Source organism: Crocodylus siamensis, chromosome 3 (assembly GCF_052110815.1).
Source record: "Crocodylus siamensis isolate JL-2025a chromosome 3, ASM5211081v1, whole genome shotgun sequence".
Lineage (NCBI taxonomy): Eukaryota > Metazoa > Chordata > Crocodylia > Crocodylidae > Crocodylus > Crocodylus siamensis.
The window spans coordinates 132,312,745-132,334,935 of NC_143397.1; the positions used below are offsets into that span (position 1 = coordinate 132,312,745).

At 42.8% G+C, this 22,191-nt stretch overlaps 1 protein-coding gene and 1 long non-coding RNA gene across 4 annotated transcripts in view; both read right to left on the bottom strand.

The window, feature by feature from the left end:
- The window catches only part of TBC1D7 (TBC1 domain family member 7), a 31,312-nt gene extending 26,426 nt beyond the window's left edge, over positions 1-4,886 (bottom strand). For all 3 annotated transcript variants that reach the window (XM_090039216.1, XM_090039214.1, XM_090039215.1), the window contains exons 1-2: positions 4,771-4,886; positions 1,210-1,329 (exon numbers count right to left, since the gene is read on the bottom strand). In XM_090039216.1, the coding sequence (XP_089895342.1) occupies positions 1,210-1,321 (112 nt within the window). In that variant the 5' untranslated portion in view covers positions 1,322-1,329; positions 4,771-4,886. The remainder of the gene's footprint in view (positions 1-1,209; positions 1,330-4,770) is intronic.
- Positions 4,887-5,418: 532 nt separating this feature from the next.
- On the bottom strand, positions 5,419-19,826 carry LOC149868823 (uncharacterized). Its single transcript, XR_016441035.1, has 3 exons — positions 19,772-19,826; positions 6,216-6,401; positions 5,419-5,557 (listed from the first exon to the last, which is right to left on the bottom strand). It is a non-coding gene; the product is annotated as an uncharacterized LOC149868823 (long non-coding RNA).
- Positions 19,827-22,191: the final 2,365 nt, after the last annotated feature.

Here is a 22,191-nt window from a genome sequence, read left to right on the forward strand (position 1 = left end):
TAAACAAGAGGTTCTAAAGTAAAATAGCAACTGTTTTTTAAAGTCTCTCAGATGCACCTTTAGTAACCAACCAGTACTATCCAAGTTAAAATATCCTCCAGTGCAATAGTTGCAAAACGTTTTGTTTTTTTTAAGTCAAACTCTCAAACTGTCTCATAGACCCAACATGTATTACTGTCACCAGCTTTCAGCTGAAAATGTTATCAGGGTACACAGGGCCTGATACAATCCAGGACCAGCTACAGACTACTTACTATGACGTCACAGCCAAGCAGTGGTCCATAAACGATGTACTGTTTTTTTCTGGCACACCCCTGAATAAAATACATTGTTTTTGAAAGGCAAAATTAATAAGAACAGATCCTTCCTTGATAGCCGTTAGGGGAGGAAAGAGAAAGTATCCATAACCAGCTGCAGTACGTGCACTTTCGGGCTGAAAATAGAAGCTGCAACAAATTTATGGAAGCCCAAAAAACAAGCAAACAGACCTCCATGCCCATTATGGACATCTGTTTGGCTTTATAGTAGAAGCCATCCCAGGCAGGAGCTCCCGGGGCTTCAGTGGCCCAATCCTGCACACACCAGGAATGCCTTTGCAGGGGTATTCCCAGGACATACAGTATCCTGCCCAGGTTGCCTGCTTGCAGAGGCACATCCTGGGAATCCCCCATCAAGAGATCTCCCGGGCACAGGTATTGCACTACCATGCCCCAGAGTAAGCCCATTTGCAACTGTCCTGCAGGATTAGGCCCTTGAAACTCTGAAAGCGGCAAGATCCAGACCCTTCAGAATGACAGGCAACGACTTTCTCACCCAACAAAATGGACCAGCCGTGATGCCGCAACAGCTGATACCGCAACAAAAAATGATGTCTGTTTTTAGCCAGGCTTTCACGTCCATCTGGCAGACTCTTAAGCCACAAAAACTGCTATATAAGTATTTCCTTGATTATAATGCACATCCCAATTCCCAGCAGCTGATTTTTAGGAAAAGGTATGTATTGTACATGGTAGTTTGAGAACCACTATCTTGGTAATATCTAGACACAACTCTAGATTCTGCAAGCTCCATGGTAAATGATATGGAGATTGATGAAAAATTGCCTGGAAAAATCAGAGATGTTGAACACAACATCTACCATTGACTTCAGTGAAGATACTCATTTTTTACAAAATTTATACCCAAAGTACAAGAGTCAGATCACTTTACCCAATCGGTCATCTTTCAGCAAAATTTCTAATGATTTTTTCTCTTCAACTCCACGGAACCCCACTTTTTCATAATAGACCGAACGGAAATTTCTCTGAGAGTCTTCAGCCATGATTCATTCTGGAGGGGAAAAAAATGGAAAATGTTTAACAGTTTACATCTAACAATGTGTTCTTATTGCTTTAGAGTGCACTTCCTTTGAAAAAATCAATGGAAATTAAATGCCTTTGTCCGTAATGAAAATAAATGCCTTTGCCACAAAAAAAAACCTACTTGAATTTATAAGACATCCAGGATGTTATTCGGCATATTTGGGTATGTGCCACTGCAGAAACAAAGCATTTGGACTAGGTCAGGACTGCTCAACCTCCAGCCCACAGGGTCTGGAAATTTGGCAATGGGGGAGCAGTGACACTGTTCACCTGCTGGCAAATTTTTGAAACCATGGGGACCCCTAGGCTACACATGCTGGACAGGGCATTGGAGCCCAGCATGGTAGATGAGAGGAGGGTGGTACCAAACCCCAGGGCCCCAATCCCAGCATGCAAAGGGCAGGAGAGGGTGGTGCCAGGCCCCCCAACCCAATCCCAGAACACAAGGGATGGTAAGGGGCTGATGGCAATCTCCCAGGACCCAATCTTAGTGTATGGGGAAGGGAGTAGAAGGGTGCAGTGCTGTGGCCTGGCCCCACATCACTTATATGGCCCATGAGGCCAAAATGTTGAGTACCCCTGGACTATGTAGTGTCCAACAGAGTCAGATGTAAGGGAGAATAAGCTGGATATTTTTATTTTGTGACAACTTACATTGCTTTAGAAAACAAAACCAATTTAAGAAAAAGAATTATAGTGCACAGTTTGAAAGAAATATGGCTACTAGGAAACCTGGACAAGCTAAACTGCCACCCAGATAAACAAAACTGTCAAGCTTGCCATCCCACTATATAATAAGAGCTGAAAAGACCAGAATGAGGCCAAGCCAATCACAGTTGCACTAAGCTCTGAAAGAGCAACAGGTGGATGAATGGAGGTTGTTCAAGTCTAGTGCATATTTTAGTAAGATATTCACGTTGCTCTGATGTACTGCATCAACCAAAACCTTGCCCCTGTTATTCCAGACTGAAAAAAATAGGTTAAACCTGCCTTTAGATGAATGAATAAATAAACAAACAGCCTATATAGCGCACAGTGGACACATTGATAATTTGTACCACAACTAAACTCAATTTTTTACTCAGCTAATTAGTTTGCAAAATACTAAACCTGGAGCAGGAAAGACAATCCTCATCATTAGCCCACAAACATAAAAAAAAACATTAAGAGATGGCGTGTTGCTGAATAGGACATGAATGAATGGCACACATACCGAGCCAGTCCAATTACATTAAGCTGCTCCATGTGGTACTTAAGCAGGATGAGAAACAAAACATTCACAAGTATACAGAAGGGCCCTTGCAAAAGTTAAAAACATGTTAATCTTCTCCATGCCAGGAGGGCATAGAGAAGCATACTCCATCTACCACGGTCAGCAGCAGCTATCAGAGTAGAATTCCAGCCACCGCTATGCTCTTTCATTTCTTTGACACATTTAACTTTACTTGAAACACAAACAATTCCACTGCTGGCTTAAGGTGCATGTGCAGGTCTTTGCAGAATCAGAGCCAGCTGAGTACCCAAAAGCAGGACTAAGATCAGTAAAGGACTTGTTCAGAGCTTACTGTGTTTGACCAAAGCATAGATTTAAAATCAGATAAAAACTGTTTGTACTATTGATGAGATATCCCTCTTAATGCCCAATACCAAACTGTTCCCACAAATATTTGGGACTCTTCACAGCTCAGACATTTCAGGATCAGGCCTTCAGTATATTTATTATTAACTTGTGCCCCAGAGTCCAATCAGGAATGAAGGATGCCATAAAACAAAGGAGGTCCCAAACTGTTTGGATTTACCATTATTTAGCTAACAAACAAGTGCCAAATCATCACAGCTGGCAGTGACACTTTAACTGGAGCAGCATTCAAAGATAAAACTAAACCTAGAATGACAGAATGCTAAAAAATGGGAAACCTGGATAAAAAAAGGCATGACAATTCGAAAAAGAAGAGTGCTATTCAAGCTAGACATCAGGAGGCACTACTCCACAGTCAGGGCAGCTAGGATCTGGAACCAACTTCCAAGAAAAGTGGTGCTGGCTCCTACCCTGGGGGTCTTCAAAAGGAGGACACTCATCCTTTTCTGCCATGGCAGGGGGTCGGACTTGATGATCTGCTCAGGTCCTTTCCAACTCTACCAACTATGAAACTATAAATTATCACAATAGCTTCATTTTACTTAAGAATCATGACACCCTCCTCCCCCAAAATAAACATGGAGGCTAGATGTACATCTTGCTGAGGTTGTTTGACCCCAGTACTCTTTCCTGCCATGGCAGTGGGTCAGACTTGATGATCTGCTCAGGTCCCTTCCAACCCTAGAAACTATGAAACTATGGGACTACTTCATTTTCTTATCAAGCAACCAGCAAATGTTATATGCTGTCATTGATTAGTGAAAAGTTACTTTATCCATTAGATAGGTTCCTGCATTAAATCCTATCTTAACTCAAGCTGTCTTTATGGAAGATAAAAGCATTTTTGTTCTTAAAAGGAAGGTTTTTTAACCATATCATTAAATCTCCTGAAAGGCAATTCAGGAATAGCAGTAAATTTGTATTATTAAATAATGCAATTGTCCAACTCATAGAAAACATTTTCCAGTTGCTGATTTCATGAATTGCATTTGTGATCCTTATCCTATGCATAGCTTAAGCATAATTCATTACATTGTTTGAGCATAGTGTAAGCTTTGCATAGGGTAAGGATCACAAATTTAACTCATGAAATCACTCGGCAAGTGTTTCCATTTCAACTGGAAAATGTTTTCGACAAGCTGGACAACTGAATTGCACGCTGTTTCACGAAAGATGGCGGTTATGTTGATGTCTACACTTTTGAGCTGTGTTGTGTTAAAACTGAACACATTAGGCTTTCACTTGTACACACAAGAGAAGCAAACTGTAAATGACATCTCAAGTTATTAAAGTCACACAAGGGCTCGGTAAAAACCCTGTACTTGTAGCAGGACTTGGACAGCGACAAGACAGAGGATTCTGCCTTGAAAAGGAAGTTCAAATTTTGGCCCCCACTGATAGCATTGGACTGGCATAAAATGAGCCCCAGGCTCCCCCATAGGAAGTGTTACTCCTATCCCCTTCCTCTGCCCAAGCTGCTTCTCAGGTATCTGGTCTAGAGGTAAAAGGAACCAGAACTCGTGGCAGAAGTGATCTCTTTTGGGAGACCAACCAGGCATTTGCAAAAAAAAAGTTTTTTAAATTATTTTGCAAATACCTAATTGGTCTCATAACAGATATCACCTCTGCCACGAGTTCCGATGCCTTCAATCTGCTGCTTTGCTTTCTACCGGATCTGCCGCTCTACTTGCTGCTTCTTGCCCTCTTTGCCGCCTGTCCCGCCCCTGCCACGTACACCCAAGCACCCCTCTCCTCGCAAGAAAGACTTACCCCGGGTGGCCGCCGCAGAGGACCGTCACGCCCCATGACGTCACGGCGATACTCCCTCCGCACTGGAGGAACTAGATGTTCCCGGCAAGAGGCGGAGGGCGGCACTAGCGGACCGGAAGTTAGGGGCACTTCCGGGTTCCGTCGGCACGGGAAGCGCCAGGTTCCTGGCAGGCAGGGAGGAGTAGCTGCGGCAGGGCAGGGCGGGGCGGAATTGGTACAGTATTGGTTCCGGTATCAGAGATCAGAGCTGGTGGTAGAGGCAATCACTTTTATTAGGCTGGCTAGCTGTTTGCACACACACACACACAAAAAGCAGCTATTGGGGAAAAAACATGCCTTTCTTTGCATTTTTGGCACCAGCACCTTTCCTTGGGGCTGGGGGTGTGCAAAGGTTGGCAAGGTTCTCCCAGGTGAAAGTAAATTCATATTGCACAGGAGAGCTGGCAGGTGCGGTAATGTCTGTTTGGCAGAGGAATCAAAGCTTGTGGGAGGGGTGATGTCTTCTACTAGACCAACTAGATGTTTGCCCCAAAAATTTGCTTTACCTCGATACCTAACTTTGCAACAGCTCATTTGGTGCAGATCAGAAAAGTTGGAACAGTCTCTTTTTCTTTTTTTTTACTTTTTTACCTTAAAGTTGTCTGGTGGTGGGTGCAAAGTAGAAGCCTGTTTCCCCTTGGTCCTCATGTTTGATATTTCACAGAAGAGCAGGAAGATGCCATGATCTACTGGGCAGGAGTTGCTGTTGTGGAGAGGTCTCTCCCTGCTCTGGGAAAATGCAAATTACCTTGAACAAAGGCAGAAGCAGGGTGTCAGGTTTCAAGTAGTTAATTTTGCTTCCTTGTAAAATTATGGAAGCTTTCATTTCAGAAAGCAGCTAAAATTTGATATCTTCCATGTTTGTCTATTTGTTGTTTTTCTTTTCCTCACACCCTGCCAGAAGGTTTCTCCAGACAGAGAAGATGCACAGGCCACAGGAGTAAGACCTGGTGTAGGGAGGACTGGGGTCCAGTTGGAGCCAGGCAATAATGCCGCAGGTGGCCTCCAGCGGTTTTTCTGTTTGTTTTCTGCTTATACTTTCCTCTCCCGTACTAGTGAGAGAGGTGTGAGGACTCGCATTGCTGTCTTAAGGGTGGCCCCAACCCACAGACCCATTAAAAGGGGAGCCAAAGGACTCCAAAGTGTTATCCCTGGCAGGAGATGGGCAGAAACTGTTGGGGGGGGGCGGGGGTGTTGTTACAGGCAGTCTTTGGACTTACGATGCAATTGGTTCCTGAAAACCATGTCTTTAAGTTGAAACATTGCAACTCAAAACCGATTTTTCCCATAGGAAGCAATGTTATAAATGGGGGATTGATTCCTGAACCAAGGCCCAATACCCTGTTTTCACCAAAAATAACCAAGAAACTTGTACTCAATCAATTATAGATTCATAATATACCTACATTAATGTATTTATACTGTAAATAGCAATCATATTGGTTTGGAAGGACTTCTTTGAGGTGACTTTGCTGAACTTTTTGAAGGGCTCTTGGCTTCTTGACTCTTCTCAGGAGTCTTGGCTGCAGGTTTTTCTGGAGTCTTGAACTTGCTCAGTGGCATGGCATCACATCAGATCAAGCGTTGTAAAGCTGAAATGGTGTCAATTTATAGAAGTTGTAAGTGCGAAACATAAGTCAAGGACTGTCTATATTTCTTTCTTCCCCATAATTATGTTTCAGTGAGCAGGGGATCATGGCTACCGGTCACCAGCCATCTACGGTTGACTGGAAAGACATGGAGTCAGGACAGGTCCTGGACATTCAGACTAATAGGCTGAGCTGGGACATACAGAACAGAGCTGGTTTGGACAATCCTGACCTATTTGAACATGGACAATTTGGCTCAATCATCAGCCTGGACCCCAGACCATTTGATACAGTCCACCACCAGTGCATTGTTTTGGTGTGGTACGGGCAGGGGTGTGAGGGGAAGGAGGAGCCCCGAGAAGACCCTAGGAGCAGGACACCAGGACAAAGTCTGTCTGTGTATTCCAGCTCCCATATAGTTAAGCATTCCATCAAGTCATGGCAGATGAGAGAGTGCAATCCACTGGAAATCGTGGATAAACGTGTCCCTGGGCTGCTTTCCCAACAGCACATTTGGATTGGACTCCACAAAGGTATGGGCTCTGGCCTTACTGGATGGCCCCTCCCCCAACACTAGATACCAAGTACAAAAAACCAAAAACCCCAAAGATGCTAGTGCTGAATGGATACCTCCAGCACTTCCTAGTGAGCTGGCAAACAATCTTGGACCAGTGATGCAAAGTCTGCTTGCTTGTACTTGCTCTGACATCCCTTCCCAACCAAGGAGTAAGACTGCTTCTGCTTTGGGGGCAACTGCCCCTTTTGGATTAGCCATCTCCAACTGCTACTTCTTTTGTATGTCTGATGAAGATACAGAGCAGCAACTGTAATTTTACATTTAGGTGGTTGAGCCAGACAATTGCATCAGGAGCAGCAGAATATATTGCTGTGATGCCCCCTTCATATTTGTGGATTGGTCATTGAGTCATTATATGTTCCATGTTTTGGGTGACCACAGTCACACACTGGAGAGTTTTTAGTTTTCCATTCGTGCATCAAGACCACTACTGACCCAGCTGCTGACATTTTTACTGCCTCAGCCCATAAGCTTAGCTTGCATTTCCTAGCATCATAGAAAATTCAGGTTGGAAGGGAACTCAGGATGCTAACTAATCCAACCCCCTGCTCAAAGCAGGACCAGTCCCAATTAGATCATCTCAGCCAAGGCTTTGTCTAACCAGGTCTTTAAAACCTCTGATGATGGAGATTCCACAACTGCTCTGGGTAACATGTTCCCGTGCTTTAGCATGCTTGGAAATGTGAGTTGATTTCACCAGATTTCTTCTGTTCCCACTGACTGAGGAAAAGCCACTAGGGGGAGGGACGTGGTGGAACTGACACACACACCAGCTTCCACCTCCTTGTCCATCAGATGCCACAGGAACACCCTCAGTCCACCCCACCCCCCTCACACCCCATGCAGGGAGGAAAGGGGGTTCTGGCCCCCAGCAGAGACACCTGATGCAGGAAGGGGTGAGGCTTCAGGGTGGGTGGCTCTGCCAGATGGGGGAGGACAGAAGACTGCAGATCTGGGGCCAGGGATGCTGAAGAGGTTGGAGTGTGTGTGTGTGTGGATCTAGAGGATCCTATAGGGGCTGAAAGGGAACAACAAGGGTGGGGGCGAGCAGAGAGAGACACAAATACACACATAGGCAGAGCTGGGTGGTGGCAGCCCCTCCATGCTGGGTCCCTGGGCGGCAGTGGCCGGATGGAGTGGGCTTGGGTGGGGCGGAGAGCAGCAATGGCTGCAGGCGCTGTTCTGTGCTGTGCTGTGCTGTGCTGCCCTGCCAGAAGGAGGAGCCCACTTGGCCACAGCACCAGAGCAACCTCCCTGCAGCCACACACATACAGACTCACAGGCCGCCCCCGGAGGTAGGAGCAGGTAGATGCCCCTCTGTCTGCAGGGTCACAGTGGTGCTCACAAGCATCCACACATCCTGACACACCTGCTGTGGCTCACACACTGATTTACATGTGCCGGTATACACATGCATGCTGTGGCTCATGAGCACTGTGACACACACATACACATTGACACAGCTTACGTGCACATCCTGTGGCTCACACACACTGCCTCACACTATGATTTATACATGCACACACCCACTGGCTTGCGCACACATCCTATGACTCACATGCACACTATGGCTTGCTCTCACACGCAAGCACCCACACACACATGTGGCTCACACTGTGGTTTATACACTGTGGCTCACACATTGACATGGCTTTCATGCTCTGGCTCACACTAATTTATACACAGAAACTGTTTCACGCACACCCACTGGGGCTTACACACACACACATCCTGTGGCTCACATGTACACACTGGCTTGCTCACACACATATACACATATGTACATGTGTGGCTATCACTCACTGTGGCTCACATATTGACATGGCTTACACACACACACACACACACACACAGGCTCACATGCTGCCTCACGCACTGTGATTTATACACACACACAGCCTCATGCACACCTACTGTGGCTTACATACACATATTCGGTGGCTCACATGCACACAATGTGGCTCACACATTGATTTATACACACACACTGGCTCATACAGTCCTGCTGTGGCTGACATGCACACTATGGCTCGCTCATACATGTGTGGCTCACACATTGACATGGCTTATACTCACACACTGTGGCTCACACACACAAAGGCTCACGCATATTGACATGGCTTATATGCACACGCTGGTTCACACACACACACACACACACAGTCTCACACTGATTTATACACACACCCACTGTGGCTTACACACACATCCTGTGACTTACATGCACACGCCGGCTTGCTCACATACATACACACACATTATGGCTCTCACTGGCTCGCTATGGCTCACACACACACACTATGCCTCTCACATAAACGCTGGCACACACACACGCACACAGTGACACGCATATACATACCTGAGTCCCACCACCTCTGAGGTGGCGACAGAGAGCAACACATAAACACCCAAATCAACCCCAGCCACAACATCCAGTGAAAAACAGTCCCTCAGTCTCCCCGCAGCTTTCCTCAGGTTTGTTTCCCACCCACTCCCAATTTTTCAACCAGCAGTACTGGGATAGCCTGGAGCAGGCAGGGGGGTTGTGTGTCACTGCCTCCCTCCCCAACCCAAAAACCCAGCATAACCTCTCCAGCACTGTCCTCCTCCTTGACCCCAGAAACAAGGCTGCATTGGCTGTACTGATTGACCCCTGGGCTTTACTCTCAGCAGCAGTTCCCTGCCTGGGGAACTTCTAAGAGAAAACAGAATTGAGCAAGATATTCAATGAACTTCCCTACTTTCCCACAGATGCCCAGAGGATCAGGCAAGGTCCTGGAAGTCAGACCCTGGCAGAGACACTGGCTGCATTTAGAGCAGTGGTACTCAAGCTTTTTAGGCTTGAGGCACCCCTTGGAAAATGCCAGCTCTTCACTTTCCACTCCTTTTTAACTACAGAAAAGTAATAGAGCCATTTTTCTATTCAGACCACAGCTATAGATTTCTATTGGGTTTATTTTGTGAATCATGTTTGCAAACCTGTAACAGTGGGTATACCTACACAGGCACTTTACTGCAGTTGACTAATTAGCTCTACAGTAGAGTATTGTCTACATGGATGCTGGTATTAGGGCACGGTAGATTAATTAACTCTGCTGTAAGTTATGGCAGAGTAATTAACTGCTAAAATGCTTATGTAGATGGTAACCAGGGCTGGCTGGGGCACAAGGTGCTGCCCACTGCCCACCCCCACACTTTAGCAACCTTGTGCCCCAGCCAGCCCCTTCTATACCACCACCCAGAGCCCAGGGCTGCCCCCCCAAACTCCCTGCCAACCTGGGGCTGATCTACCCCGGTTCTAACTGCTGCGGCCCCAGGCACATGTGAAGACACTGCGCCTGGGAGCAGCAGACTCCTGCACAAAACTGCACCAAAGTTTATTCTGTCCCACTAATCGTATGCATAGACACACCCAGTGTGTTGCAACCCGCAGTGTTCTTGAAAGGATCTCAAGGTACTGGGGTGCCATGGCACCCTGGTTGAGAATCACTGATTTAGAGAAATCTCTGTGAAAGCAAGTGGGTTTTCCCCACATTGGAGGGAAACCTAGACTTAAGTTTTCATCCCTTAATATAGATGTAATGGTTACCACTTCAATATTGTGCATATTGTGAAACAAAACATTCACAAATTAAGAGTCAGTCTCAAAATCATGAGACACTGAAACAAAACACTCCCGAGCCTTTTTATCTGCCTTTTTGGTGTTGAGTCTTTATGGAGCTTACATGGTCAAGTTTATCTACACAACCACAATACCTACACAACTACAAACTTACCAGCACTTAATGAAAACAGAGATTCTCACCTGGTACCTTAGCAATTAAGTCTTTAGAAAGAACATCAAGTATCAAAAAGCTCCTGACCTAGCCATGCCAAGACTTCTTTTAGGCTCTGAAAACCTGGCCTATTTTTAGAAAAAATAGAACATCCCTTTTTAACACTTGACCAATATTGTTTTACATGTATGAACTGACAAGAAAAAATCATATTATAACACAGTTCAGCAACAATTCAGTTTAAAAAACAATTTTAGTTTTGTGTAGTGCAGGGGCCTATTTTCCATTAAGAAAGTTTACTGCAGTTATTCTGTACAGCAGCAGGTGGCAGACTGATACTATCTTTGTGCTCTTTCTCCCCCCCCCAAACAAAGCAATCAAGAGATGGCTCTTGGCTAGGGATGGAGTGGTTTAAGGATACTGTTTTGTGAGCTTATCATTATCACAAGATCCAGGGAGCTGCTGCTGTAACTCTTGCTTTCCAGTCTTCATCATACTGTTACTTCAGGCCTTATCGACACAGTAGAACCCCGACTTACGCGTATATTGCGTTCCTGAGAAACCTCGTGTATTGTGAATTCACACAACTTGAGGTGAATTCTCCCATAGGAAATAATAGAAAAGTGAGGGGTTGTGTTCCTTGGACCTCACATTTATCACATCAAAGACACCAAATACAACCTTTTTCAACCAATTCAACCAGGGGGTGTCCTGGAGCATTATCAAGAAGCAGTAGAATTTTGAAAGGCAGATTTCCCCTCAATTCCAAATGCAGCAGACTGGAAAAATAATCTTCAAACTGATCTGGTAACCCATCCTTTCCAGCTGGCTCTCCAATAGACAGGCAGGTACCCCTTTGTATAACCCTTAAGTGCCGAAGGGTTTTTGGCGTGGCAAACCATCAACAGTTGTAGCTTGAAGTTGCCGGCTGCATTCACTCCGAGCCACAGACCAATCCTTCGCAGCCTTGAACCCTGGGGCAGTTCTCTCCTCGACTGAGATGAACGTGCTACTTGGCATCCGTTTCCAGAAGAGTCTGGTTTCATCCAAGCTGAAAACTTGCCTCGGATCATAGCTCCCTTCCTCAATGGCAGCCTGTAGAATTGAAGGCAATTTATCTGCAGCACTTTTATCAGCAGCTGCTGCTTCGCCCGTCAGTCTGAGATTATGAAATCTATGGCGTGCTTTAAACATATCAAACCATCATTAATGCACCTGCATTAAATGGCTTGGCTTCAGGATCATCACGCTTTAACACTTCATAAATGCTGTGTTCCTTTGCTTGAATCGCCTGGGTCAAAAGCAGCACGTGTTCTTGATTCTTGTGCAAAATCCATGTTGTCAACATGCGTTCCATTTTCTCCATGATGGCTCATCTTGTTAACAAAATGCAGGCAGTAGATAAATGTGTAGCACTCTTACAGGACTCCTTAATTTTCTCCACATTATCCCTGATTGTATGGAGAGTTGACTCACTGAGCCCTGTAGCACACCTAATTTCCTTTGTCTTCTTGCCTCTTTTGTATCTCTTCACAACTTCAAGATTTTCTTCCAAAGTTATAGCTTTTCTTTTCCTTGTAGAGGTGGAAGCACTAGTAGAATCGGTATTAGAAGCACTCATCTTGAACACAGTGGTGACACTGAGGCTGAATCCTGAATCCTGCTTGGGAACCCAAGCTGTGCATAACTCCATTTGACTCAGTCTGCGCATCTCACATATATACACGAATGACATGCATCTCGGGGTGTATTTTTATGCTAAGGTGTTGATATTAATTCATGTAAACATGAGACTCAGGCAAGTTGAATATGCATAAAACAGGGTTCTACTGTACTTAGCATAGACTTGTACCAGATAAAACAGTATGCTAAAGTATGCAGCTAGTACAATTAAATTTTAGTACAGTTTCAGTGTAAAGCTCATATAGGATTTTTAAAATAATTATGCTAGCAGAAACTCTGCTATGGAATTATACACTGTTACAATTATGCATTATTATTGGTATGACAACATCTACAGGCTCTAATCTAAATTGAGACCCCTGGTTTAAGATGTAAAAATGCAGCTTATAAATCCATGCCTTAAAAACATAAGAAACTATAGCCCACCTCCTAGCAAAGTTCCTGAATCAGTGACAGTGTGTTTTGCCACCCTGTTAGGTATAGACACAAAGTATGTCATAATTGTGTTTGAAAACAGTTTTAAATATATTAATAATAGTCCTCAGTGACGACCTTACTTGAGGCAGTACATAAATACATCTGTTAGCTATAGGCCAGTGGTCCCCAACTTACCTAGACTCAAGACACCTTTGGAAAATGCCAGCTCTTGGTTTTCACTCTTTTTTTGACTACAGAAAAATGATAGAGCAATTATTCTGTTGCAAAGAAGTCAGAAAGACCACAACAGGTCAGAAAGTTTTTAATTCCTATTTGAAATATCTGGGTTTATCTTCTGAATCATGTTTGCAGACCTAACCGTGCTGACATGGTGTGGCAACTTGCAACACTCTTGAAAGAATCTCCAGGCATCCCAAGGTGCCATGGCACCCTGGTTTGATTATCAGGAAGATTGGGACCACACTGGGGCTTGAACCTGGGTGCAATCTCTGCCAGCCAATGGTAATGTGATTGTCCTCTGGTAGTGCCCATAGTGTGAGTGACTTGAGCCCTGGTGCTCTCCCAATCTAGCCAACAATCAGCTGATTGTTGGCCAGCTCCAGGGGTTCCAACCATCCTGGTGGATCCCCAGAACCAGCTGACTGTTGGGCACCTTTGCTGGTGCAGAGGGATCCCAAGCTCCATCTGCACTGGGAAGTAGGACATGATTGGGGTGTGATCCTTAATCCCGAGCAATGCACTCTGCCAGGCACGTGTAGCTTGGCAGGAGGTGTGATTGTTCAGATTATAGATCAGATCCCATCATGCCTTTAACTTAATGTTTTTCAGCAGCCTTAGACAGTTCAAGTTCCTCACCATCTGCTCCACCTTTAGGAAAAAAAACATTTAATTAAACTATTTAAAAACATAAATGAAACAGAATGCATAAATTTATCATGTCAGGTATCCAGGCTGTAGCTGTATTGGTCCAGAATTGCTCTAAAATTTCTTTAATTGCAAGCTTTCAGGCACGAGCACCCTTCTTCAGGGATTAGAGAAAAGATTGTAAAAGTTCTCCTAGGTAGAAATGAAAGTTCATACTTCACAGGAGAGCTGAAGGTGGTAAAATCTCCTGTTTGGAATGGTTCATTTTATGCAGGTGGAGGCTCAAAGAAAAGTTGGAATAGTTGTTTACCTCCAAGTTATTTGGTGGCAAGCAGGATGTAGTCATCTAGTTCTGATGTTTCATATTTCACAGAAGAGTAAAAGCATGGAATGTTCTTCTGGGCAGGAATTTTTTATGTGGTGAGGTATCTCTGGGCTCTGTGATGATGCAAATTACTTCGAACAAAGGTAGGAGCAGGGTCTCAGGTTTCAGGTAGTAAAATTAGCTTTCTCCTTGTAAAATTATGAAGATTTCATTTTTAAAATCAGCTAAAATTCTGTATCTTCCATGTGTTAGGTATCCAGTTAGTAGCCTTATTGGTCTAGGGGCAAAAGGAATCAGAACTCATGGTAGAGGTGATATCTTTTATTAAGCCAACTAGATTATTGTAAAAAAATAAATGCATCATGGTGTGGCAATACATGTCACTGGCACAGTAATTACTAGAATATGAAACATTGTCATCTCTAATAGAAAAACTTGTAATATATAAGATCATATAAAAAATTCTACTTCCAGCCAACATACATATTTCTTCCTATACCACTGAATATCAAAGTGGTCTAGAAGATTTTTAAAATCACCTCTTGCGACTATGAATTCAGCACACATTGGAATGAGACTGAGAATTTTGTCCATAACTTCTCAGGTTCTTGTAAGCTAGGATCTAGTATAAATGTGTTTCAAAACTTTGATCCTAACTCGCTTTAGTAGGAGGTACACTGCCAGCTCAGATTTTAATCAACCCCCCATTTAAGTCAAAGAAGGAATCCTATGGACTCCAATAGGAGTTGGTTCCGGTCTTTAGTAGTTCATGGAGCTCCCAGACAGAAATTAAGTCATGGTGGCACCTGAGGCCACGTTTAGATGATTGCAGACCCGCAACATGTGCTGCCACAGACCCGTCTGCGGTGCCACACACTGCACATGCAAGCATTTCCTGCACTGCTGCCTTGCAGGATGGGGGTGTTTTTTGACCCCAGGAGATCCCAAGGTAAAAAAAAAAAATGCGAAAAAAAGTGGGATGGCACATGTAGTCAGTGCACATTGCCCAAAATCAGAGCCTGACCGACGGGAGCCACACTCCAGCTGCTGGCCAGGCTCCCAGCTGCAGACGTGCCATAACTGCAGCTACCTGAGGACTCTAGGTAAGGCTGCTGGGGCCAACACAGTTGCTGGCCCCAGCCTTCCCTAAACCACTGGGGGGTAGTAACCTGCTGCATGCCAGAGCACACATGGCATGGGTATTCCTTGGGTACAAGCAGCAGTGGCACAAGGTGTGCTGCTGCTACTTGTCCCCAGGGAAACAAACATCCACATGCATCTGGACATGGCCTTAAAGACTATCTGGTTTAGAGAAGCATGACTTTTCATAGGCAACAATCTACTTCGACAGATGCTCAGTAGAGCTACAAAAACTCATGACTGAACCAGCCTCTAAAGTGCCACCCTGCCCTACCTTTTGCCTGTTTTCAGACTAACATTGCTAACCATCTGTGTTCTCAAGGAAGTCCCAGTGACATAAGACCCTAACTGTCCCTTACATGAACTTCTGGTGACTTTGTGGTTCACCCTTCTAAGCAAAGATGTCTTTATAAGACAGTGAAAAAATATATTACACTATATTATTAAGAAGATACTGTTATTACTAATATGTTGTTAGACATCTGTTAAACAATCATAGTTTAATGTGCAGCAAAGACAACAGGAAAGGGGACATAACAGAAATAAGGGAGTTGCTATCTGTGTCTCAGCATTACCAAAGCAATTAGTTGCTTGTTGGCATACTGTATCTCTTGGTTCTCAACTGTTACTTTGCATACAAATGCATTTGTTTTTTATTATGCCATGTTTATGTTGCTCCAGTGAATTGCCCATTGATATTCAAAGCAAGATGAGAATGAAATCAGATTAGTGTTATTAAATATTTTATTGAAAAATATGAACCACATTGTGTCCCTTGTTCCTTATGAAAAGTAATGTCTTTGCTATTAAAGCAAAACAATTTAATGGCAGCTGCAGTCTGTCCTCTTAAGAGTTACGCCTCTTTGAAAGCATTTTGTCTTCCTGTCCCTCTTGTATCATTATTGTATCAATGGGATTACAAAAGATTATTTGAAGCAACAAAAATGCATTGTAGTGTGGTTAAATTATCCAAAGAAGATTGAGCAGTGGAAAGCTGTGTGAAAAGGTGATACAGGGGAGTAATCTTCATTGTACACAGAATTGGTGCTTATATCTCCATAGCATTATAATACCTATGACATCGTAACATATTAAAGAAGTCAGACCCACACCCAATGTGATTTGTATCTGGGCTCATTTTAATCTGAATCAGCTATAGGTGCATTTGTGGCCAGTTTGCAGACACTTGACCTTCAGCCTCATAATACATAGGAAGCAATATGCAAAAATAGCCTAGTACTAAACCCTCCCTTTCACCTTATTGTGATCATATGATTATGACAATAGATGGGTAATACACTATAAATAAAATGGGGGAAATGGATAAATAGTTACCAGTGACAGCTCAGGCTTTCCATGTCACCTGTTTTCTTTAGAAGAGTGGAGATTTTTAAGACTGACAGGTGGGAGGAGGGGGCTGCATATTCATGTAGCTTTTCATTGTATGCCTGAACAGAGCTGGGAAAACTTGGCCCCATTTCCTGGCAACATCCTTAGCCACAACAGACTCAATCTACTGTTTACATTATACCTGCAAAAAGAATGTAAATGTTGTAGTTATAAATATTCAGACTAAATGCTTTGTTGAAGTGAGAGACAGATAAAAACAACAGGTTAAAGCATTACAAACACAATAAAACTGTTTTGCAAGAAAAAAAGAGTTTAGCCTTTCATTTCAGCCCAGCAGCAGAGTAAGCAAATTTGTTTCTAAGTGGATGTAGGTTTAATCAGGGAAGCAGGTGTGTATAAACAAGCAATAGAAAGCTCCATGAAATGACAATAGAGAGCCAGCTTGACAACCCTGGTGGAACACAATGTGCTGGATTCATAAATGTCCTCAGCGTTCTCCTTTCTAAGGCCGATATACAGTGGGAACATTGTAGAAGCAAGGTTCACAGTCCTGGATGGGAAGGGTGGAAATTTTTAAATTATGAAGCCTAAACAATGGCCACCAATATGGACAGTGCACCCATGCAGAGTCTGATTGATCTCAGAGGGGCTCTGAGGTTTTTGCAAGCAGATATACTTCCAGGATTGAGACCTAATGATTTAATTGGTCTAACATATCTGTCATGCTTTTGGAGCTTGACCAAGGAACAAAGCAATTAACTGGAAGAGCAGATTATTGGCCATTTTGAGATATAATTTATTCTTCTTTTCTGTTCCATATTTTCTAGGATAATCTTTTGTTTTAGATCTGCATTTCTGTTGGTCATTAACAGTGCTGCAGATTCTAACCTTCTGGTTGTTGCTTTTCAACATAATATTGAGCTATGAAAGTCACAACCTGACATGCCCAGGAGATGTATAAAATTACCCTGGCTTTCTGGATAATTCCTGGCTGCCATTGATATGGTGGCAGTGGGAAATCAGTAGACGATTCTGTGAAGATTTTTAAGCAGAAATATTAACCAAACTGAGCAGAATACTCTTTAGGATGCAGGGAAAAATATTTTTCTTATGCATTTTATTAAAATTCTGTGTTTTGGTAACTGAGCTGGAGGTCTTCCAACTTAATTATTCCTTTAAATGATCATGGATCAACAACAAACTTTTGCACCAATTTAACAAGATTAGCTTAGAAACACAGTATTGTTAAATAAATGGACAAAGTTATATAAAGGATTGTATTGTATTGTACTGTACTGATAACCATCACCTATAAGCACTGTTAGCACTTTTCTAAACAGATGCAATTCAACTGGTAAACACAGACTGTGCAGACAGCAGTAATTTGTTAGTGTTCACCTACCACAGCATATTAGAAATGGATTAGTTATGACTAATTGCATTATATTAATGATAATGAATTAGAATTAGATTAGATTTAAGAGATAGAGTGGGGGGAAGTAGACAGTAGGAGACTAGAATTATTGTTTTTATGTTGCTACTGGATGCTATCAGGTAGATTTCAGATCTAAATCACAGGTCTGCGAAATGTATCAAGGGTGCCAAGGATTATCTTCCAGGCTTGGCAGAAAAGAGCAATAAGGTTCTTTTAAGTAATAAACCCAGCTGCAGACAATGGTGGTAATGACAGGAGACAATGTCACACCAGATTTAACTCAGAAAGATTAACAGGGATTTCCCTGGTTGCAAGCACAAGGTTAAAGTTCCAACCCAACCTAGTGGCCCTTCAAACTAGTAAGCATGATTAAAAGCACCTCAGTTTCTATAGCCGATTGCACATAATGAACTGATGCGACTAGCATCATATCCAGCTAACTTTGACACTCCACCCTGAATGACCAAGTGCTCATTGAGAGCCGAGTCACTGGGAACAGCCTTTGGTACAAGGCTACCTCTCCAGGAAGACACCACTTGCCACCAGACCCTGTTGCAAACACAAAGGCCTAGGGCAGGGGTTGGCAAATTTTTCAGAGGCAGACCACCGCCCAGGGCCGGCCCATCCTGTCCTATCCTACAGAACCTGCGGCTGCAGAGGGCCCCACAGCCAAGGGACCATGCCCTACTCACCTTCTGCTGCCCGCACCATGTTTAAAGGGCTTGGTGCAGGCAAGGAGCCCGTTCCCAGCCCCACTCCTGCCCTGGCCCCAGCCCTGCCTCTGGGGAGAAAACCCAAGCGTCCCCAGCACATGGTGCCCCCACCCTGCACCCCCGACAGCACAGCCCACATGCATGCAGCCCAGCCCCAACTATTTTATTTCAGTGAGTTTATACCGCAAATAACCGCAATTCTGATTTTTCAATAGATCAGGGACCCCAAAACATTGTGGGCCAGCCCTGCCACTGCTGTCACCATTATTTCTTGCCACTTGATCCCTTCTAAACTCTTCTTCATTTCACAAGTGTTAACAACCCTCATTTTTAATAGTCTTACTGTTCCACCAAACAAGTTACCCTTTGTTTTGCAATTTGATTGTCTGTTAGCTTCTGGTAAAAAAGCTCCTATTTCAAAGCAGATTATTTTTAACTCATTCCAATGAAGTTATATTTGCTTTTGCTTCAATCTTAAATTGGCTGAGCCGTAGGTGTCTTGCATATTAGTAAGACTTCTGGCTTATTTTTAACGGGAGAAAAAGGTGTTTTATATGTGATGACATCTCACCATCTGCACCCCCCTTTACAAAATTCTAGATCCACCTATCGGCAGGTTTGATGATTTCTGAACAAGGAAACTGCCAGCTGCTGTGTTTCTAGTGTATGCAGAAGAGCAGGATGTTGTAATGCACAGGTTATACTTCAAAAATACATTTGAATCACGTGACTGAGTCCTCATCCTAATGAAAATAAATGTACAATACCTGCAATAGGAGCTAAGAAGCAAATTATCTTCCCTTTCTGGCTTAGGAGGCTATTTGAGCTCACTTCAGAGACAACTAAAACTTAGCTGAGTACTTACTAAAAGTAAGGTACATGGACAGTAAAGCTAAGCGAGGCTTTGGTTGCCAATTCGATTCAAACCAATTCAGCAGCCAAATCTCTGAATCCAAATTGAATCAGGAGACCCCTTAAAATCTACAAATTGAATCAGAAGCCTCCAATTTGATTCGGAGAGGTTCAGAAAGATTCAACAATTCAGATATGACAGCTTTATATTTTTACATACCTCAAGGTACCAGGCAGCTTGTGAACGCTGAGACGCTGGGGCAGATGGAGCAGCCCACGGGAGCAAGGGGGGGGGGGGGAGGGTCTCTAGCACCCTTGGCTGCAGACCCGGAAGTGGATCAGAAGCACTGGTGCATCCTGGGTTTGAAGGGGCATCCAGGGACCCCCTGTGGACAATTGTCAAGCCAAAAAAAAAGCGGCATTAAAATAATACAACTTGTAATTAAGAGATAACGATGGACGAAACGTAAGCCAGATGAGATTTATTGAACTAAAACTAGATCCATAGCAAAAATCTCATTTCCAAATAGCTCACCATTCTCTTTGAAATTGGGATCTGAATTTTTAGCTCAAGTCCACCTCGAGTGAAAAGCATGAATTATGAAGTCAGATACATTCAAAGGTCCCATCATTGTCCAAATATGAAATTAGAATTTTTGCAGTCTGCAAGATGTGATTAACTGCAAAGCCAGAGTTATTAAAACTGACTGCAGCAGACCTTGAAAGGTTTTTTGAAAGAGTCCCCATGCACAACATTTCTATAGCATGGATTATGGTACACCAACAATCAGAAGAACTATGCTTTCAATATCTTAGGCAGTGTTCACTAATGCTCATATTCTTTCATATGTAAATTAAGAGGTTTCCATTCAAGTTTTCTTCATTCACTCCACTTTGCTTAAGAGCTGCTTACTGTTTTCTTTCACTGTATTTTTACAATTACTATATAGGCTTCTCTAGTTTAATGAATAAAATATATGAGTGGCAGGCAGAAGATCTAGGTTTTTTTTCTAATTCTAGTAGAATTATCCTGTGACCTTCAACAAACTGCTCTAGCTATTCATCTCAATAAGGTCATTTATGAAATGGGATATTTGGCACTATTACTTAACTGTCTCAGAAAGATTTGCAAAGCTAAATTAATTACAAATTAAGCAAACTCAATAGAAATTAAGTATAAAGACCTCCTTGAATGGAAGACATTATACAAATGTTAGGTAACCATGGGGTCTGCATTAGTTAGTATATGGAGCAAAGAAGGGCTGCCCTGTGTACCAGATATGTCTCCAGTGAAATTTGTATATATTGATAGCATAGCAATATTTCAGCGAACTTCAGTACCAAACACAAAGGGCAGCAGGAATCAGCAGTGAAGAGCATAAGTGCATCCTCTCTTTGGTACAGCAGCACTTTGTTGTAAAATAACAAAAATTCTTAGTTAGAAAGAAGAAAGATGAAGTTTATTTATCATAGTATTTAAATTTAGTAATTATGGCTCCTGATTCTACGGCCATTTTATTACATGGACATTAACAAACATGGACACAGGTAAACTTATATAAAATATTAATGAAAACTTTAGATTCACCTGATTTTTAAAAAGTATGGAAAAATATCAGAGAATTCCTCACAACCCACATTTCTGATAAGCAAATCATTTGAATACCCAAATCAATTGTTAGGTATCTAACTCTATCAACCCAGGTTTTAAAATGTTCAATTCAGCCTTTGTATGCTCATCAGTATGAAATATTTAGGTTGACTGTTCTATTTATTCTCACCTGTATAAATGATATATTCTCTACTGTAACTACGTACTATTAATCCCATTCTATCTCTGGCACCTGGTTTTCATACTAATGGACCCAAGGGTGCTGTTGTACAAGAGTTGATGATGTTTTTTACCCTGGAAATAGAAGTAGGTATGGAGTTGAAATGAAGTTGATGGAGAAGTAAATTTCACCCTGATGATACTGCAGTGGTTAAATAGTTGGAGATAGAATTGTGGAAAGCTGGCTGAATACAGTAATTAATTATACATTTACTTATGTGGGAAGACCAAACTTGGAAGCATATAATGTCCAAAAGATATGGGGACTAATTCCATACATCCTGGCATTTTGATCCTGTCTAGGCTAGAAGGAAGAGGTCTTTAAAAATATATTTTAGCCAATATGTTGAGCTATAAACAAGTCAGCACCCTGTGCCAGCAGATGTTAACACCTTCAAAACATGAAATTATATTGTGTCCCACTCTAGCCTCCCTTAATGGACTGCATTATTGTGATGAGGGAAGTGAGTACTAAATACAGAAACATGGAGTTTATATTTTGTATGCAGTTCACAGCCCTTCAGAATAGAATGAAAGGCATGTGAGCATGCATAGTGATAGTTTTACATGTGACGAGTTTCTATACTTTGATGGATTTAAAGTGTATTGGAATCGATGTGCTTTATTAGTGGCTGGGAAATGTGACAAGTCTGACTCTTTAATCATCTTTTTGGTATGCCTTTCTGTAAAATAGGAAAGGCAATATCATATAAATAGAATGAATGAATGAATGAAAGAAAACACAAAAGGCAAGCCCTACTGCCTTGCAAATTTCCAGTGCTCAATATAGGCAATGTGCTTTTTCTCTT